Genomic DNA, 27,605 nt, shown 5'->3' on the forward strand with positions numbered 1-27,605 from the left:
TCAGCTGAAAGAGAAGAAACAATTTATTTAGCAAACATATGAATGATGGAATTAAACTGAGAGATTAGGGCCTTCCCGTGTGGGTGCACTGACCCCAAAAAGGGGGTCACGCATTAATATAATTAAACGCCACCATCCCTACTCTCTTCCCGCACTAAGGCAGGCTTTTCCCAGTTTCCATGGCTAGTAGTTCCCGGGACGGAGACTGTCGTCGGGGGGGTTGACAGATGGAGGGGCACCACCCCACATCAAACGTGTCTGACCGAGAGTCTCTCCCACTCTTACCGCCCACCATTTGGAAGGATTTTACAGGTTGACGCTCAACCTACTTGACCGCATTACGAGCCCTCGCTCCTTGACCATCGAGTAAGGGAGCTGGGGGAGCAGCAATATTGTCACTGGGCTAGTAATTCAGAGACGCAGAGTAACTTCTCTGGGTTCGAATCCCACCGCGGCAGATGTGGAAAATCGAATTCGATTAAAGCTGGAATTTTAAAAAGTTTAATGATGGCCATCATCGATCGTCATCAAAACCCATCAGGTTCATTAATGTCCCTTTAGGGAAGGAAATCTGCCGTCCTGACCCGGTCTGGCCTACGTGTGAATCCAGAGCCCGAGCGATGGGGGTGACCCGTACCTGCCCCCGGAAATACAACTCAGACAAAGGGCGGGTAGAGACTGCCACGTCACCGTACCAGAGACCCGGTCACACGGTGATTAACACTGCCGTGTCACCGTACCGGGGACCCGGTCACACGGTGATTAACACTGCCGTGTCACCGTACCAGAGACCCGCAGTGATGTAAATGAACTTAAATTTAATGCTCCAATCTCATCGACGTTCATTTTCTTTAATACGGCTGATGAAACTTTTCATCTTGCACCCAACAGGACAAACACAAGAATACCAAATTTCAAACCATCTCAACAATTGCCACCAATGGCATTTATTGCCCATCCCTAGTTGCCCTTGATCACTCAGCCCATTCAGAGGGCCGTTCCAAATCGACCCCATTGCTGTGGCTCACAGAAACCCTACAGTGCAGAAGGAGGCCATTCAGTCCATCGAATCTGCACTGACCACCAACCCACCCAGGCCCTATTCCTCAGGTGGCACGGTGGCGCAGTGGTTAGCACTGCTGCCTCACAGCAACAGGAACCCGGGTTCGAATCCAGCCTTGGGTGGCTGTACAGAGTTTGCATGTTCTCCCCGTATCTGCATGGGTTTCCTCCGTCTGCTCCGGTTTCGTCCCACAGTCCGAAAGACGGAGAAATATACAGCACGGGGACAGGCCCTTCGGCCCTCCAAGCCTGCACCGACCATGCTGCCCGACTGAACTAAAACCCCATACCCTTCCGGGTAACATATCCCTCTATTCCCATCCCATAATGACACCCCTTAAATGTCACCATCCACTTCCGCCTCCTCTCCAGCAGCGAGTTCCAGGCACCCATCACCTTCTGTGTAAAAAATCTGCCTCGTCCATCTTCTTTAAACCTTGTCCCTCGCACTGAGTAATTGTCTCTTCCACCCTGGGAAAAAGCTTCTGACTATCCACTCTCTCCGTGCCCCTCATAATCGTGTAGATTTCTATCAGGTCTCCCCTCAACTTCCAGTGAGAACAAACCAAGTTTCCCCAGTCTCTCCTCGTAGCTAATGCCCTCCATACCAGGGCAACATCCTGGTAAATCTTTTCTGCACCCTCTCCAAAGCCTCCACATCCTTCAGGTAGTGTGGGCGACCAGAATTGAACGCTATATTCCAAGTGCGGCCTAACTAAGGTTCTATAAACCTGCAGAATGACTTGCCAATTTTGAAACTCAATGCTGGTTAAGCTGAGCCGGTTGGGGTGCATTGGCCGTGCTAAATTCTCCCTCAGTGTACCCGAACAGGCACCGGAGTGGGGATTTTCAGAGTAACTTCATTGCAGTGTTAATGTAAGCCTGCTTGTGATCCTAATAAATAAGCTTTAAAATTTTGTCAAAGCCCCACATATTTACCCTGTTAATCCCCCGACACTGAGGGAGAATTTAGCACGGCCAATCCACCTAACCAGCATGTCTTTCGGACTGTGGGAGGAAACAGGAGCACCCGGAGGAAACCCACACAGACATGGGGAGAATGTGCAAGCTTTACATTGGGAGCTAGACTGGGTAAGGATGGCAGATTTCCTTCCCTAAAGGACATTAGTGAACCAGATGGGTTTTTCCAACAATCATAAGAACATAAGAACATAAGAAATAGGAGCAGGAGTAGGCCATCTAGCCCTTCGAGCCTGCCCCACCATTCAATAAGATCATGGCTGATCTGTCGTGGCTCAGTTCCACATTCCCGCCCTCTCCCCATAACCCTTAATCCCCTCTCTTATCAAAAACCCATCAACCCGCGTCTTAAAAATATTTAGCGAGGCAGCCTCCACCACTTCAACGGGCAGAGAATTCCGGAGATTCACCACCCTTTGAGTGAAGAAGTTCCTCCTCAACTCCGTTCTAAACCGCCCCCCCTTTATCTTGAGGCTGTGCCCTCTAGTCCTACTGTCCTTTCTGAGCGGGAAGAGTCTCTCCACCTCTATCCTATCCATCCCATTCATCATCTTATATGTCTCAATGAGATCTCCCCTCATCCTTCTAAACTCTAACGAGTACAAACCTAGTTTATTCAGCCTCTCCTCATAGCTCAACCCCCTCAACTCTGGTATCAGCCTAGTAAACCTCCTCTGCACTCCCTCCAAGGCCAAAATATCCTTGCATAAGTACGGCGACCAAAACTGCACACAGTACTCCAGCTGCGGCCTCACCAATGCCCTATACAGCCGCAGCAAGACCTCCCTACTTTTATATTCAAAAATGTAATGGTAATCAGTAATGGTCTTTAATTCCAGATTTTAGTAAATTTGAATTTCACCATTTGCCGTGGTGGGATTTAAGCATGGATCTGCAGATCAGTAGCCCAGTGACAATAATACTGTGGCACCATCTCTCATACGTGGCAATTAACCAGTGGATTTTAAGTTTACGGGACAGGACAAATTACAGAGTTTACCTGAGCTGGAACCATTTCTCAGTTGGGAATGTGAGAGACTCGTGTCCGACCACACACATGTACGCGAGCGTGCGATCCACCTCGGGCAGGGCGATGGTCAGCTGGCTCACCGTGCTGTATGTCCCACTCGTGTCCTGAACCACGGGGAAGTCCGTCACGCCTCCCAGCACCTGTAATCCCTGCCCTGTTCTCCAGCTGACGTAGATGTCAGGCGGGTAAAACCCTGAGACAAAACACGCCAAAGTCACTGTCTGCGGGAGGTGAGAGTCTCCGGGCTGAATCCTGATGGGAGTTATCGTCGGCTGGCGGAAGACGAATTCTGTCCAAAGCACAAATAAAAGACTTTGTCAACAGGTAACATCCATCCAGCTGTCCGTGCGGCTTTAGAATCGGAGACTGTGCTTTCATTCAGAGGCTGGGGATCTTACGTAGAGGAGAATGGAACCAGTGACAGGATAGGGAGGTCAGGCAGGGAAAGATCACATTAACCACCCTTATAGACCCCCACTCAATTCCACTGAGAGCAAAACATCAGTCGTAGCACATGGATAACAGGCAGTGAATATAGAACTACAAGGTGGGATGTGTAACAGGCAGACAATGCACTGATATGTGTGGGATGTGTAACAAGCGGACAATGCACTGATATGAGGTGGGATGTGTAACAGGCGGACAATGCACTGACATGGATGGGATGTGTAACAGGCAGACAGTGCACTGACATGGGTGGGATGTGTAACAGGCGGCTAATGCACTGACATGGGTGGGACGTATAACAAGCGGACAATGCACTGATATGAGATGGGGTGTGTAACAGGCAGACAATGCACTGACAGGGGTGGGATTGTAACAGGTGGACAATGCACTGATATGAGGTGGGATGTGTAACAGGCAGACAATGCACTGGCAGGGGTGGGATGTGTAACAGGCGGACAATGCACTAAAATGAGGTGGGTTGTGTAACAGGCGGACTATGCACTGATATGAAGTGGGAGGTGTAACAGGTAGACAGTGCACTGATGTGAGGTGGGATGTGGAACAGGTGGGCAGCGCACTGATATGAGGTGGGGTGTGTAACAGGCGGAAAGTGCACTGATGTGAGGTGGGGGTGTATAACAGGCAGACAATGCATTGATATGAGGTGGGATGTGTAACAGGCGGACAGTGCACTGATATGAAGTGGGTGTGTAACAGGCAGCGGACTGATATGAGGTGGGTGTGTAACAGGCAGACAATGCACTGATATGAGGTGGGTGTGTAACAGGCAGACAGAGGGATTCTATGACTGTTGCTATCTCCAGTTCATTCCCCCCACTATAAAGACATGGTGACATTACAGGACGCTATGTCAGTGAGAGGTGTTGCTATGACGGAGTACTCCTACCCAGAGTTTTATTGATAGTTTGAATGATCCCATCCGGGGTTGACACATGCTGGATCTCACAGGAGTAGCCGGATCCACGGTTCCATTTCTGTGCACTGGATGTCAGCTCGCTCTGCGCACTGTACGTCCCATTCAGGTTTAGAATCGACGGGTAATTCTTCACGTTTTCGACCACGGGGCTGCCATCGATGAACCAACGGAAAGAAATGCCCGCTGGGTAAAACCCGGCCGCCAGGCAGACAAGGGTCGCCTTCGCCATCATGTCAATTTCCTCAAAGGTTGGGGGAATGATGTAAAGCGCGGGCTCCATCGGATAACGCTCTGCAGACCAATCACAAACAGTGTCAACGTAAGAAATCCGAGTAACACGGCGTCCTGGTGAATGTGACCAAATACCATCCGGATACACGCACACAGGAAGCTGTCACCGTCACAGTGACGCACCGTCACTGCGTTCTGACCCCGCGCACTATTACCACCATCAAAGGCCCAGGTGATTCATATTGAGATTCCCAGCAGGTGTCACCCACTCTTGCCCATAGTTGAACCCCTCAAGTGGCCTCTTATTGGGCAGGTTCAGGCACCTGAGTGTGACAACTGTATTGACAGCAGGAGCGAACCATCTGATCTCACCTGGTCACTCGGTATTTTCGCTTCCCTTCCTGCACCTAGTGATGCGCTAAGGCCGACTCTCCGTAGCTAGTTATTCCCAGGACAGGTTACTAGTCTGTTGTCGGGCGGGGGAGGGGTGCGGTTGGCGGGGGCGGAGGTGTTAGGAGCCTCTTCTGCTCTCATCGCCAACCACTGGCCTGTTTGGAAGGATTCGCTGGTGGACACTCGACCTGTTTGGCCTCGTAACGATCGCACTTTCCTCGGTCGTCCGGTCCCGGGGTGGGATTCGAATCCGGAGCTTTCTGTCTCCGAGGCAGAGACACTAACCCACTGCGCCACATGGGAACCTCCTTCTGATACTGCACTGACATTGAAAGGTTAAGTTACCACCTCCCCCTTTCCCCACCCCCATTCTGTAAACCCCACAACCCCCCACAAAACCCCTTACAAACCCCCCACATCCCCCCATAAACCCCCTCACCCCTCCCAACCCCCACATCCCCCACAAACCCCCTCACCCCTCCCAACCCCCACATCCCCCCACAAACCCCCTCACCCCTCCCAACCCCCACATCCCCCCACAAACCCCCTCACCCCCCCCAACCCCCCACAAACCCCCTCACCCCTCCCAACCCCCCACAACCCCCCCACAAACCCCCTCACCCCTCCCAACCCCCCTACAAACCCCCTCACCCCTCCCAACCCCCACATCCCCCCACAAACCCCCTCACCCCTCCCAACCCCCACATCCCCCCACAAACCCCCTCACCCCTCCCAACCCCCCACAACCCCCCCACAAACCCCCTCACCCCTCCCAACCCCCACAAACCCCCCCACAAACCCCCTCACCCCTCCCAACCCCCACAAACCCCCCCACAAACCCCCTCACCCCTCCCAACCCCCACAACCCCCCCACAAACCCCCTCACCCCTCCCAACCCCCCACAACCCCACGCCCTCCCCCCACAACCCTACTCCCTCCAACTCCAACTCCCCCCCACAACCCCACCCCCCAACCTACCCTATCCCCTCCCCTCCACCAACCCCTCCCCCTTCTCTCCTCCCCAACCTCACTCCCTCCCCTCCCACTACCTGCCCTCCTCCACCCTCCCCCACCACCCCCACCCCCCTCCTTCCCCATCCCAACCCCCCTGGGGATTGAGTTGTGTTTGAGAATCGGTTTGTCCAGGAGCAAATCCAGTATCTGGGGCTCCAACCTGAGGCAAACAGCGAGTGATCCCTCTCGGGGCGGAAGTGCTCTCGTTTCATTAACTTACGGGATGTGGGGGATCGCTGGCTCGGCCAGTATTTATTACCCATCCCTAATTGCCCCTTGAGAAGGTGGTGAGTGAGCTGCCTTCTCGAACCTGCTGCAGTCCCTGAGGTGTAGGTACACCCATAGTGCTGTTAGGGAGGGAGCGCCGGGATTTTGACCCCAGCGACAGTAAAGGGATTTCCGATATATTTCCGAGTCGGGATGGTGAGTGACTCGGAGGGGAACCTCCGGGCGGTGGTTTTCCCAGGTATCTGCTGGCCTTGTCCCTCCGGATGGTGGTGGTCCTGGATTTGGAAGGTGCTGCCTAAGGATCTTTGGGGAGTTGCTGCATCTTGTACTGTCACTGTCCATCACTGACAGAGGGGGTGGGTGCTAGTGGAAGGGATAGCAATGAAGTGGGCTGCTGGTGACTGTACTCTTCCCAGGCATCCTCATTCCAGAGTGAGCGAAAGAGGAGAGTTGACTTGTCAGGGTCACAAGTAGGCTGACATTAACACTGCAATGAAGTTACTGTGAAAATCCCCGAGTGGCCACACTCCGGCGCCTGTTCGGGTACACGGAGGGAGAATTGAGCACGGCCGATTTAACATAGAACATAGAACATTACAGCGCAGAACAGGCCCTTCGGCCCACGATGTTGCGCCGACCAGTTACAAAACAATGACCCACTAACCTAAACCAATCCCTTTTCGTCCATAAACCTATCCACGGATCTCTTAAATGCCCTCAAACTAGGCGCATCTACAACTGCAGCAGGCAGGGCATTCCAATCCCTCACCACCCTCTGGGTAAAGAACCTACCCCTGACATCCGTCCTATAACTACCACCCCTTAATTTAAAGCCATGCCCCCTCATGCTAGATTTCTCCATCAGAGGAAAAAGGCTATCACTGTCCACCCCATCTAAACCTCTAATCATCTTATATGTTTCAATAAGATCCCCTCTTAGCCGCCTTCTTTCCAGCGAAAACAACCCCAAATCTCTCAGTCTCTCCTCATAGGACCTCCCCTCCATACCAGGCAACATCCTGGTAAACCTCCTCTGCACCCTCTCCAAAGCCTCCACATCCTTCCTATAATGTGGGGACCAGAACTGCACACAGTACTCCAAGTGCGGCCGCACCAGAGTTGTGTACAGTTGCAACATGACGCTGCGACTCCTAAATTCAATCCCCCTACCAATAAACGCCAAGACACCGTATGCCTTCTTAACAACCTTATCTACTTGACTCCCAACTTTCAGGGATCTATGTACACATACACCTAGATCCCTCTGCTCATCCACACTATTCAAAGTCCTCCCATTAGCCCTATACTCAACACATCTGTTATTCCTACCAAAGTGAATTACCTCACACTTCTCCGCATTAAACTCCATCCGCCACCTCTCGGCCCAGCTCTGCAACCTGTCTAAGTCACCCTGCAAACTATGACACCCTTCCTCACAATCTACCACACCTCCGACTTTGGTGTCATCAGCAAATTTACTAATCCACCCAACTATACCCTCATCCAGATCATTAATAAAAATTACAAACAGCAATGGCCCCAAAACAGATCCCTGAGGCACACCACTCATAACCGAACTCCATGACGAATATTTACCATCAACCACCACCCTCTGTCTCCTATCTGCTAGCCAATTCCTGATCCAATTTCCTAGATCACCCCCAATCCCATACATCTGCATTTTCTGTGGAAGCCTACCATGGTGAACCTTATCAAACGCCTTACTAAAATCCATATACACCACGTCCACTGCCTTACCCCCATCCACCTCTTTGGTCACTTTCTGAAAAAACTCAATAAGGTTAGTAAGGCACGACCTACCCGCCACAAAACCATGCTGACTATCTCCAATCAATTCATTACTCTCCAAATAACTATAAATCCTATCCCGAATAATTTTTTCTAAAACCTTGCCCACAACAGAAGTGAGACTCACCGGTCTATAATTCCCGGGGAAGTCTCTGTTCCCCTTCTTAAACAATGGGACAACATTCGCTAACCTCCAATCTTCCGGTACTATACCAGAGGCCAACGACGACCTGAAGATCAGAGCCAGAGGCTCAGCAATCACTTCTCTTGCCTCCCAGAGAATCCTGGGGTAAATCCCATCCGGACCAGGGGACTTATCTATTTTCAAGCCCTCTAGAATATCCAGCACATCCTCCTTATCAACTGCAACACTGTCAATTCTACTCCCCTGCAACCCAGTGTCCTCCTCAGCTATATCCATGTCCCCCTGCGTGAACACCGAAGAGAAATATTGGTTCAATGCCTCTCCAATCTCTTCCGGTTCCACACATAACTTCCCTCTGCCGTCTATAACTGGCCCTAACCTTGCCCTAACCAACCTTCTGTTCTTGACATACCTATAGAACGCCTTAGGATTCTCCTTAATCCTATCAGCCAAAGTCTTCTCATGTCCTCTTTTAGCCCTTCTTAGCTCACTCTTCAACTCCCTCCTAGCCAATCTAAAGTTTTCTAGTGCACTACCCGAGCCCTCACGTCTCATCCGAACATAAGCCTCCTTTTTCCTCTTAACCAACGAAAAAACTTTTTTGGTGCACCACGGTTCCCTAGCCCTACCAAATCCTCCTTGCCTGACAGGGACATACCTATCACAGACTCGCAGTAGCTGCTCCTTGAAAAAACTCCACATTTCAGACGTTCCCAGTCCCTGTAGTCTCCTAGTCCAACCTATGCTTCCTAATTCTCTCCTAATAGCCTCATAATTACCCTTCCCCCAGCTAAAACCACTAGCCCGAGGTTCATGCCTATCCCTTTCCATCACTAAGGTGAACGTAACCGAATTGTGGTCACTATCACCAAAATGCACACCAACTTCCAAGTCTAGCACCTGGTCTGGCTCATTTCCCAGCACCAAATCCAATATAGCCTCACCTCTAGTTGGCCTATCTACATACTGAGTCAAAAAACCTTCCTGCACACTTTGAACAAAAACTGACCCCTCTAACGAGCTAGAGCTATAGCAATTCCAATCAATATTAGTAAAGTTAAAATCCCCCATAACAATTACCCTATTACTATCACTCCTAACCAGGATCGTCTCCGCAATCCTTTCCTCAACCTCTCTAGAACTTTTAGGAGGTCTATAAAAGACTCCCAACAGGGTGACCTCTCCTCTCCTATTTCTAATCTCCGCCCATACTACCTCAACAGACAAGTTGATTTAGCACCCTAACCAGCACCTCTCTCAGACTGTGTGGGGGGGGGGGGGGGGGGACCCGCGCACACACGGGGAGAAGCTCCACACAGAGAGTGAGCCAAGCCCAGGAACCGAACCCCCGCGGGCCTGGCGCTGTGAGGCAGCAGCGCCAACCACCACGCCGCCAGCAGGAGGCCCAACGGGATTGGGGACCAACTTGGGTAGAATGGAGGTGGTGGTGGGGTGGGGTGGGGTGGGGGGGCGGTGGAGGGGGGGTGACGTGCAGGGGGAAGGGGGTGCAGGGGGACAGAATTGGAACTGGCCAACTGGGGTCAGCAGGACCGATATTGGGAAGGCAGAAAGAAGGGGACGGCCAAATGGAGAAACGGGGATGATTGGTCCAAATTATTTTTTCCCTCTCCTGGGAGGTTATAGCTCTTCCATTCTGACTCCCTACCCCAAAATAGCGAGTTGGAGTTAACGTACCGGTGTTACTGATGTGCCTGGTTATCGGCGACGATAAGGTTTCATGCGATACTTCGCAGCTGACGATAGCGCCCCTGATCCAATCGGACGTCTCGATGGTCAGTTTGCTGATCTTCGAGTAGGTGCCGTTGTCAGCCGGTAGGGAGGGAGACGGGGAGACCCCCTCGCTGACCAGCTCTCCGTCCACGTGCCAGGAGATGGTGAGCTCGGCCGGGAAGAAGTCTTCGGCCACGCACAGCAGCGAGACGTTCTTCCGCCGGAAGATGTCCTCGGGGTGAGGGTTGTGGAAGTAAACCAGAGGGGGCGACGGCGAGGGAGCTGGAAGGCAAACGGCAACTGACAGACGTGGGAACGCCACCCCGGGACGGGTATAGACAACACACCCCACCCCACCCCACACCCCAGCCCCGCTTCAATCTCTCGTGTTACCAAGATCGGAACGGATTAGCACATTGGGCGGAATTTTCCAGCCCCTTTCCACAGGCAGGGTCTTCCAGACCCGCTGAAGGACTCGCTGCATTTTCCAGGGCCTGGGTGTTGTGGTGAGTGGGTGGGTAAGAATCCGTCAAATAAGGAGGAAATTGCGAGGCATCTTGAAGGGAATTGCTTGATAGGGCAGATGCAACACGGTTTCATTAAAGGGAAGTCGTGTCTGACAAATTTACTGGAGTTCTATGAGGATGTGTCTAGGGCGGTGGATGGAGGAGAGCCGGTGGATGTGGTCTTTCTAGATTTTCAGAAGGCGTTTGACAAGGTACCTCACAAGAGGTTATTGCAGAAGGTAAGGGGACATGGAGTTGGGGGTAGGGTGTTAGCGTGGATAGAGGATTGGCTGTCAAATAGGAGGCAGAGAGTGGGGGTTAATGGGTGCTATTCGGATTGGCGGATGGTGACTAGTGGGGTGCCCCAGGGGTCGGTGCTGGGGCCTCAGCTATTTACCATTTATATAGATGATCTGGAGGAGGGAACCGAGTGTAGGGTGTCGAAATTTGCTGATGACACCAAGATTGGGGGAACAGCAAATTGTGCGGAGGGTGTGGAGAGTCTGCAGAAGGATCTAGATAGGCTGGGCGAATGGGCCAGGAACTGGCAAATGGAATTTAATGTTGGCAAGTGTGAGGTGGTCCACTTTGGTAGGAAGAATGGTAGGAAGGATTATTACTTATGTGGCAAAAAACTGCAGCAGGCGACGGTGCAGAGGGACCTCGGGGTCCTTGTGCATGAGTCGCAAAAACCCAGCTTGCAGGTGCAGCAGGTGGTCAGGAAGGCGAATGGGATGCTGGCCTTCATAGCGAGGGGGATTGAATATAAAAGTAGGGAGGTCTTGCTGCAGCTGTATAGGGCATTGGTGAGGCCGCAGCTGGAGTACTGTGTGCAGTTTTGGTCGCCGCACTTACGCAAGGATACTTTGGCCTTGGAGGGAGTGCAGAGGAGGTTTACTAGGCTGATACCGGAGTTGAGGGGATTGAGCTATGAGGAGAGGCTGAATAAACTAGGCTTGTACTTGTTAGAGTTTAGAAGAATGAGGGGAGATCTCATTGAGACGTATAAGATGATGAATGGGATGGATAGGATAGAGGTGGAGAGACTCTTCCCGCTCAAAAAAGACAGTAGGACTAGGGGGCACAGCCTCAAGATAAAGTGGGGTCGGTTTAGAACGGAGTTGAGGAGGAACTTCTTCACTCAAAGGGTGGTGAATCTCTGGAATTCTCTGCCCGTTGAGGTGGTGGAGGCTGCCTCGCTAAATATTTTTAAGACGCGGGTTGATGGGTTTTTGATAAGAGAGGGGATTAAGGGTTATGGGGAGAGGGCGGGAATGTGGAACTGAGCCACGACAGATCAGCCATGATCTTATTGAATGGCGGGGCAGGCTCGAAGGGCCAGATGGCCTACTCCTGCTCCTATTTCTTATGTTCCTATGTCTGAGCGGGCGGGGCTGGGTTTTACTCGGACTCCTTGCATGTCAGGGAGGGAAACCCTACCTTTGCAGATATCCTGACCCCCAGACCCATCAGGACTATGGGAGTTTTATATTCATTTTTGGGACATGGGTGTCACTGGCTGAGGCCGGCATTTATTGCCCGTCTCTAGTTACCCTTGGGGGGCAGTTGAGAGACAACCAGATTGCTGAGGTTCTGGAATCACATGTAGGCCAGACCAGGTAAAGACGGCAGATTTCCTTCCCTAAAGTTCATTAGTGAATCAGATAAGTTTTTTGGACAGTGATTTCATGGTCATCAGTAGATTTTTAGTCCTAGATTTTTTATATTTAATTCAAATTCCACCATCTGCCGTGGTGGGATTCGAACCCGGGTCCCACAGAACATCAGCTGGATTAATAGTCTGGGGATAATACCACTGAGCCACGGCGAGGGTAACTGAGTCGTCTCAGCTTGCGATAAGCCCCATCGGTCACACTGGGTTAGCACACACTGGGTTATTGTTGGTGTAGATTCGATGGGCCGAAGGGCCTTTTCTCTGCTGTACGTCTCTGTGACCCCTGTCCCACGCTGGAGAAGGTTGGAAGTTTAGAGACGTGGCCACACAGATCCAGGCCGACACCGTCGCCCGCTGCCCGGTGACAGGGAGGTCGGTGCACGCGGGATCACTCCGGTATCAGTTCACTCAGCTCTCTGTCCCAAAGGACACGAACAACGTGTGGGAAAGGGGAAGCTGATATCCACGCTGGGGAAACGTTCCCCCTCATTCCAAATCACCGGTGGGGGAAGTGGGGGGGGCAGCCTTTAATAAACTCCCATCTTTTGGAGGCTAGTACCCCTCACAGTGCTGTCCCTCACAGTGCTGTCCCTCACAGTGCTGCCCCCCTCACAGTGCTGTCCCTCACAGTGCTGCCCCCCTCACAGTGCTGTCCCTCACAGTGCTGCCCCTCACAGTGCTGCCCCTCACAGTCCTGCCCCTCACAGTGCTGCCCCTCACAGTGCTGCCCCTCACAGTCCTGCCCCTCACAGTGCTGCCCCTCACAGTGCTGTCCCTCACAGTGCTGTCCCTCACAGTTCTGCCCCTCACAGTGCTGTCCCTCACAGTTCTGCCCCTCACAGTGCTGTCCCTCACAGTGCTGTCCCTCACAGTGCTGTCCCTCACAGTGCTGCCCCTCACAGTGCTGCCCCCCTCACAGTGCTGCCCCTCACAGTGCTGCCCCTCACAGTGCTGTCCCTCACAGTGCTACCCCTCACAGTGCTGTCCCTCACAGTTCTGCCCCTCACAGTGCTGTCCCTCACAGTGCTGCCCCTCACAGTGCTGCCCCTCACAGTGCTGCCCCCCTCACAGTGCTGTCCCTCACAGTGCTGCCCCTCACAGTTCTGCCCCTCACAGTGCTGCCCCTCACAGTGCTGCCCCCCTCACAGTGCTGTCCCTCACAGTGCTGCCCCTCACAGTGCTGTCCCTCACAGTGCTGCCCCTCACAGTACTGTCCCTCACAGTTCTGCCCCTCACAGTTCTGCCCCTCACAGTGCTCACCCCTCACAGTGCTGTCCCTCACAGTGCTGCCCCTCACAGTTCTGCCCCTCACAGTGCTGCCCCTCACAGTGCTGTCCCCCTCACAGTGCTGCCCCTCACAGTGCTGCCCCTCACAGTGCTGCCCCTCACAGTGCTGCCCCCCTCACAGTGCTCACCCCTCACAGTGCTGTCCCTCACAGTGCTGTCCCTCACAGTGCTGCCCCTCACAGTGCTGCCCCTCACAGTTCTTCCCCTCGCAGTGCTGCCCCTCACAGTGCTGTCCCTCACAGTTCTGCCCCTCACAGTTCTGCCCCTCACAGTGCTGCCCCTCACAGTGCTGCCCCTCACAGTGCTGTGCCTCACAGTGCTGTCCCTCACAGTGCTGCCCCTCACAGTGCTGTCCCTCACAGTGCTGCCCCCCTCACAGTGCTGCCCCTCACAGTGCTGCCCCTCACAGTTCTGCCCCTCACAGTGCTGCCCCTCACAGTGCTGCCCCTCACAGTGCTGTGCCTCACAGTGCTGTCCCTCACAGTGCTGCCCCCCTCACAGTGCTGCCCCTCACAGTGCTGCCCCTCACAGTGCTGCCCCTCACAGTCCTGCCCCTCACAGTGCTGCCCCTCACAGTGCTGTCCCTCACAGTGCTGTCCCTCACAGTTCTGCCCCTCACAGTGCTGCCCCTCACAGTTCTGCCCCTCACACAGTGCTGCCCCTCACAGTGCTGTCCCTCACAGTGCTGCCCCTCACAGTGCTGCCCCTCACAGTGCTGCCCCCCTCACAGTGTTGCCCCTCACAGTGTTGCCCCTCACAGTGCTGCCCCTCACAGTGTTACAGCAAAACAGTAGCTTGGGTCATCACTCCTTACTCTTTTATGGATGTGGGCATCGCTGGATCTCCCAGAATTTATCCCCCATCCCTAATTGCCCCTTCAACTGGAACCACAGCGCTGTGTGGTCTGGAGTCACGTGTAGGCCAGACTGAGCAAAGACAGCAGATTTCCTTCCCAGATAGAGTCATATTCCACAGTTTTACTGTCACACCTGCCCCAGAGTCGGGGAGCGCAGTTCACAGAACGGAACTCTCCACTGGCCTCGTGCGGGATTTTTCGAGCCTCGTCTGAGCGATTCGTAACGTACCGGACACAGAGATTTACAGCATGGAAACAGGCCCTTTGGCCCAACTTGGCCATGCCCACCAGTTTTTAACCACTAAACTAATCCCAATTGCCCCCATATCCCTGTATACCCGTCTTACCCATGTAACTGTCTGAATGCTTTTTAAAAGACAAAACTGTACCTGCCTCTGCTATTCCCTCTGGCAGCTCGTTCCAGGCACTCACCACCCTCTGTGTGAAAAAATTGCCCCTCTGGGCCCTTTTGTATCTCTCCCCTCTCACCTTAAACCTATGCCCTCTAGTTTTAGACTCTTTGGAAAGAGATATTGACTATCTCGCTGATCTATGCCACCCGTTATTTTGTCTATCTCTATAAGATCATCCCTCAGCCTTCTAACGCTCCAGAGGGAAAAAGTCCCAATCTATCCAACTTCTCCTTATCACTCAAACCACCAAACCTCGGTAGCGTGCTAGTTGACTGATCTATGCCCCTCATTAGTTTATAGACCGCTATGAGACCACTCTGGGTCGCTACGACAATCGATGATGTTTTTATTGCCATTGTTCCTGGGACTAGTTTCATGGTGTCCAGAATTTATGAATGGGATTTAATTTCCACCAGTGGCCGCAGTGAGATTTGAACCCGCGTCCCAGAGCACTGGCCTCACTGCCGAGCACTGGATTACGATCCTACTGCGATTATCGCCCCATCTCCCCATGTGTCGGACTGCTGTCAGCTCGTAGCTTTAACTTTTAATCTGCTGAAAGATTTTCAATCGAGAAAACCTGATTTTGTTTCGGTTCAAGTTATTTTTCACTGCGCTGGCATTTCTCGCAGCGGTGCCCTGGAGAAGTTAACAGCTACCCTTGGCAGGGATGAGTTCTGTATAGACTCTTGGAGTGGAGATGCTGGTGTTGGACTGGGGTAAACACAGTAAGAAGTCTCACAACGCCAGGTTAACAAGTTTATTTGATTTGAGTTGGCTGTCAAATAAACTTGTTGGACTTTAACCTGGTGTTGTGAGACTTTTTAGTCGACTCTTAGAGTCAGTGTTCCTTATCTGGACGTTGAAATAAAAACAATATGTACTTAAAGGGCCTCAGTGTGATGGTCTCTGGAGTTACCAATGACATTATTCTGGCTGTACTCAAATCCAGCGATGCAATCCAATTTATCAGCTGGCTACCAAGGAATGTTTGGAGTTTTAACTCTGCTAACACAGAGAGCTTGGTCAGAAAGGCAGTGTGAAGAACTGGGGGGGCGGTGCCGAGCTCACAAGCTTTTTCCTAGATTGGAAACCAATATTACGAGGGGCCACTGGCTTAGGGTGAGGGGGGGCAAGGTGTAATTCGGATGTTGGGGGAGGTTTTTCACACAGAGGGTAGTGGGGGTATGGAATGCTCTGCCAAGTAAGGTGGTGGAGGCAGGCACGCAGGATTTGTTTAAGAGTTACTTAGATAGGCACATGAGCGGGATGGAGATGGAGGGATACAGGAGAGTGTTTTAAATAAGAATAAAGAGCCTTGGGACGTCCCTGGGAAACAATTGATTCCTATGGATCTTCCAACACATTTTCTGGCTCACTTGTTTTACTTTTGAGCTTCTGGGGATTCCCTTGAATGTTTGTATAAGGATGTGCATGTTATTGATGTTTTTCTCTTTTTTGATCCACAGGGTCCGCCTTGTTGTCCAACGAGGGACATACACGCGGTGGGTCGTGCGAGGGCTGCTCTTGGATGTTGTTTCGAGAGTAGCCTAGTGCTTCACGTCGTTAGTGTACGCTTAAACTGGACCAGATGCTGGGCAACACGAGAGCTCAGTGACTATCACTGTTTGCTGTGCAGACACATGGATTTGGGCCGGTGTCTGTGGGAGTTTGCGCATTCTCCCCGTGCTTGCGTGGGTTTTCTCCGGGTGCTCCGGTTTCCTCCCACACCCCAAAGAGGTGCTCTTAGGCTGATTGATGTAACAAATTGACCCTAAATTAGTCTCCCCTCAATTTGATTTCCAATGTGGAGATTAGCATGGACATGGGTCATGGGTGGAAGAGGATAGTCACAGTGTTGAGATGGCGACGTGGGCTGAAGGGTCTGTTTCCCGTGCTGTGTTGTTCTTTGCTCTTTGAGAGAAGAACAACAGAACAGGTTGACAACAGAATCTTGGCCAGGGTTTAATTACAAGTCGAAATCAAACTTAATTAACAGCTAGTGAGGATTTGGATGCTGCGTTGCAAGTATTTAGGGAAGGGTGTTGAAGTATTTAAAGTGAACGTTGTGTCTTTATTTGCCGCAGAGGTTAAGACACACATTGTTTGGACAGGATATGGAATAGGGAGATGAGGCTGGAAACATACCGGCTTTGACATTGAGGGTAACTCCGCAGCCACTCCAATCGGTGCTAACCGGGAAATAGGTGTTGGAGCTGCCGCAATAATATCTGGCTGAGTCCTCCTTCCGAAGGCCCCGAATGGTCAGCGAGAATTTCTTACTGGTCCAGTCCTTTGTCCCGATGAATCGCTCAGTCACGATGGAAGGGTAGAGCGCGATGCTGGATCCCGGGGTCCAGTAAAGGATCCAGGAGATCATCAGATCGCCCGGTTTGGCAGAGCCCCAGATGAAGTAATGGTTGTCCAGAGTCCTGGAGCTGAAGCAGTTCAGCGTCACGGTCTCGTTCTCCCAGTGAGTCAGGGAGATGGGTGATATGTAGAGAGTGTCGTCAGCGGCAACAAGACCTGTGGCAAAACGCAGACCTTTCAGTGCTTATCATCAACAGGAGGGGGAGAAGCTTCAAGGTCACAGGCAAGAAGGACAGTTCCTTTTAACACAGCGACTTGTTCTAAAATAAATCCATAGAATAACTACAGTGCAGAAGAAGGCCATTCAGCCCATCGAGTCTGCACCGACCGTCTGAAATAGCATCTTATCCAGGCCCAAACTATCCCTGTAACTCTGCACATTTAGCATGGCCAACCCACCAGTCCACTCATCTTTGGACACTAAGACGCAATTTAGCATGGCCAATCCACCCAACCTACACATCTTTGGACACTAAGGGACAATTTAGCATGGCCAATCCACCTAACCTGCACATCTTTGGACACTAAGGGGCAATTTAGCATGGCCAATCCACCTAACCTGCACATCTTTAGACACTAAGGGGCAATTTAGCATGGCCAATCCACCTAACCTACACATCTTTAGACACTAAGGGACAATTTAGCATGGCCAATCCACCTAACCCACACAACTTTGGACACTAAGGGGCAATTTAAAATGGCCAATCCCCCTAATCTACACATCTTGGGCACTAAGGGACAAATTAGCATGGCCAATCCACCTAACCTACACATCTTTGGACACTAAGGGGCAATTTAGCATGGCCAATCCACCTAACCTACACGTCGTTGGACTATAAGGGGCAAATTAGCATGGCCAATCCACCTAACCTACACATTGTTGGACACTAAGGGGCAATTTAGCGTGGCCAATCCACCTAACCTGCACATCTTTGGAGTGTGGGAGGAAACCGAACCACCTTATGATGTGTCAAAGTGCTTTACAGCCAATGAAGACACAGAGAGACAGGTAAGGGTTTCTGAAGCCAGAGTGGAAACTACCAAGTAGGACTTCAGAATCTCTGGATCACTCCCGGTACTGAGCACTGGTAAGTGTAGGAATAGGTGGATGGAGCAGATGCAGGCGAGGGAGCGGGTACAGGAGGGAGGGGTTTGATTTGAGGGATAACAGCACCTTGTCCCCTGGGAGATGGGATCTGTTTAATTCAAGCGGGTTGCAGATAGACGAAGCCAAGATCAAATTCCCCAGCAGGGCCATTTGGTCACATTACTGGATAGCAGTCCCACAGACCTGGCAGAGGTGTGAAAACCAGCCTCCCATCCATTGACTCTGTCTACACTTCCCACTGCCTCGGGAAAAGCAGCCAGCAAAATCACGCACCCCGGACATTCTCTCTTCCACCTTCTTCCATCAGGAAAAAGATACAGTCTGAGGTCACATACCAACCGACTCAAGAACAGCCTCTTCCCTGCTGCCATCAGACTTTTGAATGGACCTACCTCGCATAAAGTTGATCTCTCTCTACACCCTAGCTATGACTGTAACACCACATTCTGCACTCCTTTCCTTCTCTGTGAATGGTATGCTTTGTATAGCGCGCAAGGAACAATACTTTTCACTGTATATAATGCATGTGATAATAATCAATCAAATCAGAAAGTTGGGAGACAGGGAGCGGGAGGAGTGAGGTGTTAGGTGGGGTCAGAGTAAGATGGAGTGAAATGCAGTCGGAATGAGGTTTATCGTCTGTGATGCGAACGCACGGACTGTGGGAAATAAGGTCAGTAAGTCGCAGGTTCCAAGAGCCACAATGGAGATAAGGTGGTGTGGTTATGATGGAGACCTGGTTATAAAGAAGGCCAGGACTATGAAATAACCCTGGGCAGAAGGAGAGGAATGAGAGGCGGAAGGGGTGGCACTGTTGATTAAGGAAAACTTTACCTTCCTAAAGAAGTCAAACATGCGGGAGGGCGGGGTTGGAATTGTCCCGTCCTGTCCGACACGGGAATTGTAACAGGCCTGGAGGGTATGGGGATGGGACCCACACAAAATTCCATTGACGTCGGGCGAGATTTTCCGATCTTGGCGCAGCGGGGAAGTCCCACCCATAATCTCTCTGGTTCGAGTTAAGGGGCATCAGAGAACCTGTTATATTTCTGAGTCGATTCTATAGGCCAGCAGGCAGCGAGTACGACAGAGAACAAATCCGCAAAGACATTACAGAATGAGCAAGAGTTGTAGAGTGCTTACAATGGGGGACTTCATTGAATGTAGACTGGGATAGTAACAGTGTGAAGGGCAGAGAGAGAGGAGCAAGACTTCCTGGGTTGAGTCCTTTCTAAATCTGTGTCATTTTAAAATTCTTTCGCGGGATGTGGGTGTCGCGGGCCATCCCTAATTGCCCCTGGAGAAGGTACCTCCATGAACCAGTCCCTGAGGTGGACCTATCAGGGGCAGGAGCAGGCCACTCAGCCCCTCAAGCCCTGCTACATCATTCAATAAGACCCTGACTGCACTCAACCCCACATTCCTGTTGACCCCCCCATAACCTTTCACCCCCTTGTTATTCACCCCCCGTAGTTTTGAATGGTGACCCTCTCCTTGCCCAGTTCTAGGTTCACCCACAAGGGGAAACATTCTCTCCATCTCCACCCTGTCAATAACCCCCTTGGCATCAAGCAATCTGCCTCTCACTCTTCCAAACTCCAACAAATACAAACGCAACCTCCCCAATCTCTACTCATAAAACATTCCACCCATTCCTGGTGTTAGCCTGGTAAATTGTCTCTGAACTACTTGTAAAACATTGAAAACATTCCTTAAATATAAGGTCAGCACAGTGGCACAGCGGTTAGCACTGCTGCCTCACAGCACCAGGGACTTGGGGTTCAATTCTGGCTTTGGGTCACTGTCTGTGTGGAGTTTGCACATTCTCCCCATGTCTGCATGGGTTTCCTCCATGTTCTCCGGTTTCCTCCCAGAGTCGAAAGATGTGTGAGTTAGGTTGATTGGCCATGAAAGATTGACCCTAGTATTAGGGGGGATTGGCAGAGTAAGTGAGGGTTGCGGGGATAGGATCTGGGCGGGATTGCGGTCAGTGCAAACTCGATGGGCCAAATGGCCTCTCTCCACCCTGTAGGGGTTCTATAAAGGAGCAGCTGTTCCTGAGTTGAAGGGTCAGTCAAGAGGGGACATAGGTTCACAGTGACGGGCAGGAGGTTTGGGGGGATGTGAGGACAAACCTTCTTATCCAGAAGGTGGTGAGGGTCTGGAATGCGCTGCCTGGGAGCATGGTAGAGGTGGGACGCCTCATGTCCTTTAGAAAATAACTGGATCAGCGCTTGGTACGTCATAACACTCAGGGCCACGGGCCAAGTGCAGGCAAATAGGATTGAGTGGGAGGTCGATATGGATTTGATGGACCGAAGGGCCTCTTCTGCGCTGTCTAATTCTATAAGGTGACCAACACTGTACCCCAGATGTGGCCTCCCCAGTACCCTGTACAAGTGAAGCACAACCTTCTCAGGTAATTATCCAACTCTCTTTGGAAAGATACACAATGGAATCTCTCGGGAAAAGCGGGTTAAAGCAGCAGTAAGGATTCGAGTCCAGATTCTAACTCACAGCAACGAGCCTCCATTCAACTGCTTGATCGAATTTGATTTGACTTCTTATTGTCACACGTATTAGCGTTCATACCATTCATAGAGAAGGAAAGGAGAGAGCGCAGAATGTAGTGTTACAGTCATAGCGAGGGTGTAGAGAGAGATCAACTTAATGCGAGGTAGGTCCATTCAAAAGTCTGATGGTTTTTGATTTGATTTATTATTGTCACATGTATTAATACACAGAGGAAAGTGTTGTTTCTTGCGTGCTTTACAGACAAAGCATACCGTTCATAGAGAAGGGAAGGAGAGAGTGCAGAATGTAGTGTTATAGCGAGGGTGTAGAGAGAGATCAACTTAATGCGAGGTAGGTCCATTCAAAAGTCTGATGGTTTTTGATTTGATTTATTATTGTCACATGTATTAGTACGCAGTGAAAAGTATTGTTTCTTGCGCACTATACAGACAAAGCATACCGTTCATAGAGAAGGGAAGGAGGGAGTGCAGAATGTAGTGTTACAGCGAGGGTGTAGAGAAAGATCAACTTAATGCCGGATAGGTCCATTCAAAAGTCTGACAGCAGCAGGGAAGAAGCTATTCTTGAGTATGTGACCTCAGACTTTTGTATCTTTTTCCCGAAGAGGAAAGAGACAATGTCCAGGGTGCGTTGGGGGGGTGGGGGGGGGTCCTTGATTATGCCGGCTGCTTTTCCCGAGGCAGCGGGAAGTGCAGACAGAGTCAATGGATTGGAGGCTGCCTCCGAACAGTGGAAGGTGAATCACTCCGATTTCCCTGGTCTCCGCTGAGACAGGCAGAAGAGGAGAGGCAGGGGGAGGATGGGGAAAGAGGGGGTGGGAAACAATACCGTACCGGCATGGGTTGCCAGCAAGAGCCAAGCTTGCCACATTTTCCGAGCCTGGACGTGAGCTTCCTCTGCGAATGCCGTGCACTCCGCTGCCCGCACTCTGGTTTGGATCTTACGCCCAGTCAAGCTGATGGAGGGGCATCTGGTCGCCTCCGACTGGCTGAGTTCCTGGGCTGGAAGCAAGACAGGAGACTGCTGAATGCTGACCTGCCGTTGTGTACGCTCCCACCCCACCCTCCCCCCCCTCAAGGCCCAGTGTGATCCACTGATTGCAAAAGCCTCCTGAACAGGTTAATCTTTCACTTATGAAGCACTGCATTAAATAAGTCAATGTTTCCCTGTACAGCAGATGGAAAATTTCTTTCTGAAACCTGGCCCTTTCATCGAATGATATCCCGAACAACGCTCTCCCGGATGGGAATCGGGCGGAATTTCGCTGCCTCTCTCGCCCCCCCCAAACTGTAAATTCCCCCCCAAGGTCAACAGACCTTCCCATGGTCTGTCCCTCGCCCGCTCTGATTCCCATGGTGGGACAAAGTGTTCGCTGTTTGGCAGTGCGTGTTGTGGGCTGTGTGATGTCAGGCACCGTTCCTGATGCGACAGTCCAGTACACGGCTGCTCCGAGAGTCAGACAGTCGCCTACGTTCTTCCAATGGAAATTGAGGAAGGCAATGTAATGTCACTGAGACCCCAACTTACTGCTCCAATCCTGTTAGCAGACAATAATACACCTTCAGAGTCAGGATTACAATGGCCAGAGAATCTGTTGTTTAATAGAGGAGTTTGTTTGAGCCGCTTTTTAAGCTGCAGCTGAGACCAGAGTCTCAGTTTCATAGTTAACACTTCATTCACTGCAGAAACTGCCCATGTGAGTGAGCAGTGGAACCTTCTGGATATTGTTTCATCAAGATTTGATTTGGTTTGATTTGATTTAATTTGATTTGAGTTGATTTGATTTTGATTTGGTTGGAATTGATTTGATTTTGATTGGATTGGATATTGATTTGATTTTGATTGGATTGGATTTTGATTTGATTTGGATTTGGATTTGATTTTGTTTTGATTTGATTTGAATTGGATTGGATTGGATTGGATTGGAATGGATTGAATTAGATTGGATTGGATTGGATTGGATTGGATTGGATTGGATTCGATTCGATTGGATTGGATTCGATTCGATTCGATTCGATTGGAATGAATTAGATTGGATTGGATTGGATTTGGTTTGATTTGGTTTATTATTGTTATGTGTGTTGGGATACAATGAAAAGTATTGTTTCTTGCACACTATACAGACAAAACATACCATTTATAAAGTAATAGGGGAGAAGGAAGGGAGAGAGTGCAGAATATAGCGTTACAGTCATAGCTAGGGTATAGAGAAAGATCAGCTTAATATAACCTAGGTCCATTCAAAAGTCTGACGGCAGCAGGGAAGAAGCTGTTCTTGAGTCAGTTGGTACGTGACCTCAGACTTTTGTATCTTTTTCCTGATGGAAGAAGGGGGAAGAGAGAATGTCCGGGGTGCGTGGGGTCCTTAATGATGCCGGCTGCTTTTCCCCGAGGCAGCGGGAACTGTAGACAGAGTCAATGGATGGGAGGCTGGTTTGTGTGATGGAGGACTCTCCTCTAATTCAGAGACTCTTGTGAACGATTATTTTCCAGTCGATTACCCAGGGGGTAGGATGAGACATCTCTGAGACACATACACATTATGGTCTCTGTGGGGAGGAGGAGGGTGAGAGGAAGAAGGGAACAAGGAGGCTCAGGGAAGCTGTAGTTCCTCAGGAAGGAGACAAAGCAGCACCGACTCTGAGGGTCAGGAGGATCCCAGAAACTCTTGGCAGAAGTGGAGATTAGCTTATGCTGCCCTGGGGGTAAACAGGCAGAAATATAGTTTTTTTAATCCATTCGTGGGATATGGGCATTGCTGGCTAAACAACATTTATTACCCATCCCTAGTTGCCCTGGGAGGGCAGTTGAGAATCGATCACATTGCTGTGGCTCTGGAGTCGCACGCAGGCCAGACCGGATAGATTTCCTTCCCTAAAGGACGTTAGTGATGGGGTTTTCCCACAATCGACAATTGTAGCCGTCAGTAGATTCTGAATTCTAATTTTTTTTTGAAATTGAATTCAAAATCTGCCGCTGCAGGATTCGAACCTGGATCCCGGGAGATTAATTGAGTTTCTGGATTAATAGCCCAGTGATAACCCCCTAACTACCCGAAACCAATGAGTACCCGATACCTGAGTACAGGCATGGTGGCACAGTGGGTTAGCACCGCTGCCTCACAGCGCCATGGACTCGGGTTCAATTCCCGGCTTGGGTCACTGTCTGTGCGGAATCTGCATGTTCTCCCCGTGTCTGCGTGGGTTTCCTCTGAGTGCCCCGGTTTCCTCCCACAGAGTGAAAGACGTGCTGGTTAGGGTGCATTGGCCGTGCTAAATTCTCCCTCAGTGTTACCCGAACAGGTGCCAGAGTGCGGACGACCAGGAGATTTTCACAGTAACTTCATTACGGTGTTAATGTAAGCCTATTTGTCACTAATAAAGAAACGCATAAATAAGTTAATCTCACTACATGAGATCCTCACAGGTTTAGCTGTTCTGGGGGCCACCCCATGTCTGTCACATTGAAGGTGACTCTGGCTAGAGCTGAGGCTCCTTCACAACAGGCCCATTCCGGGCAGCCTGCGGAGGCCTCAATGAGACAACACAAGCCCCTGACACACTGTTGCGTCATGGAGATACAATCTCCCAGAGGGACTGAGAATTACATCTCCTTCCTGCCAGATCTCCAGGACCTAACGGGCAGGGTCTGTCGATAGTTCACGTGTCAAGGTGTGACCCACCCAACCACCCACTGTGTACATAAGATCATAAGAAATAGGAGCAGGAGTAGGCCATCTAGCCCTTCGAGCCTGCCCCGCCATTCAATAAGATCATGGCTGATCTGAAGTGGATCAGTTCCACTTTCCCGCTTTCTCCCCATAATCCTTAATTCCCCTGTCTATCAGAAACCTATCTACCCGAGACTTAAATATATTTAGCGAGGCAGCCTCCACCACTTCAACGGGCAGAGAATTCCAGAGATTCACCACCCTTTGGGTGAAGAAGTTCCTCCTCAACTCCGTTCTAAACTGCCCTCCCCCTTATCTTGAGGCTGTGCCCTCTAGTCCTACTGTCCTTTCTAAGCGGGAAGAATCTCTCTACCTCTACCCTATATGTCCCCTTCATTTTCTTAAACGTCTCGATAAGATCCCCCCTCAGCCTTCTAAACTCCAACGAGTACAGACCCAGTCTATTCAGCCTCTCTTCATAGTCTAACCCCCTCATCTCTGGTATCAGCCTAGTGAACCTCCTCTGCACTCCCTCCAAGGCCAATATATCCTCGCGCAAGTGCGGCGACCAAAACTGCACACAGTACTCCAGCTGCAGCCTCACCAATGCCCTATACAGCTGCAGCAAGACCTCCCTACTTTTATATTCAATCCCCCTCGCTATAAAGGCCAGCATCCCATTCACCTTCCTGACCACCTGCTGCACCTGCAGACTGGGTTTTTGCGACTCATGCACAAGGACCCCCAGGTCCCTCTGCACCGTAGCATGCTGCAGCTTTTCGCCCTTTTAAATAGTAATCCCGTAAGCGGACCACTGCTGGATGTTGGCCATGGCAGGGCCTAGGATGCCTGTGCTATGATGCTGCCTTTGAGGGCCCTCCCTAATGGCATTGTGGGTCGACCCACAGAACGTGGAGTGCAGCCATTCGAGAAGGCAGCTCACCATCACCTCCTCAGGGATAATTAGGGATGGGCAATAAATGCTGGCCAGCCAGCAACGCCCAGGTCCCACAAATGGATAAAAGTTAATCTCGCAAGGCACTGGAGCTGGATTTACCCATCCAGATACCTGAATCCTCCTACACCGTGCACTCAATAATCAGCCTGCAAGCTCTCCGCCTGAGTTCCCGCCTCAGCCTGCGCACTAATTCGATTCGATTCGATTTGATTTATTATTGTCACGTTAGTTTACAGTGAAAAATATTGTTTCTTGCGCGCTATACAGACAAAGCAGAGAGAAGGAAAGGAGATGGTGCAGAGTATTGTGATCCAGTTATCAATAGGGCGTAGAGAAAGATCAACTTAGTGCAAAGTCTGACAGCAGCAGGGAAGAAGCTGTTCTTGAGTTGGTTGGTACGTGAATTCAGACTTTTGTGCTGTTTTCCCGATGGAAGGAGGTGGAAGAGAGAATGTCCAGGGTGCGTGGGGGTCCTTAATTATGCTGGGCTGCTTTTCCTGAGGCAGAGGGAAGTGTAGACAGAGTCAATGGATGGGAGGCTGGTTTGAGTGATGGACTGGACTTTGTTCACAGCCCTTTGTAGTTCCTTGCGGTCTTGGGCAGAGCAGGAGCCCATACCAAGCTGTGATACAACCTGAAAGAATGCTTTCTTTGGGGCATCTGTAAAAGTGGGTGAGAGCTGTAATCGACACACCAAATTTCCTTAGTCTTCTGAAAAAGTGAAGGCATTGGTGGACTTTCTTAACAAGAGTGTCAGTGTGGGGGTACTACGGAAAAAATCTCAGTCTCTCTCTCTCTGTCTAAGCTCATTGACACCAAATATTCTTTGATAACAAGTCTGTGAGCTCTGAAGAAAACTGCCGTATGAACTGTAGCGACATGATGTAGAACCTCTTTGATAATACTGATTTACCCAAAATGCTCGTTAGTTAAAACAGAATGGAAGGAATACTCTCTTAGTGAGGGATCGAGAATAAGGGGGAATGGTTTTTAATCAGAATCAGTAGGAACTCTCTCTCATCAAAGGTGCATGTTGGGTCAGTGCTGTGGTGCTGTGCAAAGGATTCGAACCGGGGTGCCCAGACGTTTACTGAGTTTTTGGATTAATAGTCTAGCAATAATACCACTGGGCCATTGCCTGCCCTAGCCCAGGGTCTCTAGATTACCATTGCCTTCCCCAAGGGAAGAAGGTAGCCACCTAGACCAACGATGGTCTAACAAAGTGAGCAGACCCATCGGGTGGGTTGAAAGCTGACCCTCTCCCGGATCTCTGTCCACCCCTGCAGCAATGCAGGGGCTGATGCAGCAAAATCCGTCTATCAGTTTAGCACAGGACAGAATCCAAGTCACTGGCTGGGCGAGTGAGGGCCCCCCAGTTAATCATTCACGGACTGGGATCATTAGGTGCTGGCGTATCACTCTGAATATTTGGCTTCTGGCTGACCTATCAGCCAATCTAGGGCGCCGGTACAAAGGCTGACAAAATGTTCAAACTCAGCGTTTTACGCAAACCTCGGTGCCTTCTCCGAAACACTTTTCACAACCTCGCCGTCTTGTTAAAAGGAAAAATCAATTGCCCTGCACAAACAAGCGAGGAAGAGTTGAAAGTTGAAGGTTCAACAAAAGATAAGGAGGGCTTGTCGATTTCTGAATGGAGTGAGATAGTGCGTAGGGTCGATCGAGGTGGCACTGGACAGGCGAGAGGTTCCTCCTGCTTTCCTCAGTGTCTCTCAGCAAGCTGAACCTGTTCTCCAGTTCACCTGAGGCAATGTGAAATGGAGGGGAATGTTTCGCTAACGCTGACATGTTTATCACTGACTATCGATTCCTCCCAAAGCATTGCCTATCATCCATTCTTTTAAACAAGGGCCAGTGCACATGCCTCATTGTCAAAACAGCCTTTCGTTTAATCATCACACCACAGAATGGGGCCATTTGGTCCATCGTACTTGTGCTACCTCTCTGCAGTTGCCACCTCCCACCTATTCCTTCTCTGGAATCTCTCCCCACACCTAGCGGTGCACTCAGGGGGACTTTTCTCTGCTTCCATAACTAGCCAAGGTGGCACAGTGGTCAGCACTGCTGCCTCACAGCGCCAGGGTCCCCGGTTCAATTCCGGCCTTGGGTCACTGTCTGTGTGGAGTTTGCACCTTCTCCCTGTGTTATGTTGGAGCTGAATGCCCTGCTTATGAACCTTTCTGTTTTAATCATGAGTACCT

General features: G+C 50.8%; 1 gene segment (V, D, J or C); it reads right to left on the minus strand.

Moving 5' to 3' along the window:
• On the minus strand, window positions 1-27,192 carry LOC145337229 (Ig heavy chain C region-like). The segment is given in 7 exon segments: window positions 1-4; window positions 3,044-3,362; window positions 4,428-4,748; window positions 9,973-10,290; window positions 16,894-17,271; window positions 21,592-21,759; window positions 27,147-27,192. Coding segments are annotated over 7 exon segments (1,554 nt in total).
• Window positions 27,193-27,605: the final 413 nt, after the last annotated feature.

This window comes from Carcharhinus amblyrhynchos, unplaced genomic scaffold (genome assembly GCF_965287045.1).
Source record: "Carcharhinus amblyrhynchos unplaced genomic scaffold, sCarAmb.v2.hapA scaffold_45, whole genome shotgun sequence".
Lineage (NCBI taxonomy): Eukaryota > Metazoa > Chordata > Chondrichthyes > Carcharhiniformes > Carcharhinidae > Carcharhinus > Carcharhinus amblyrhynchos.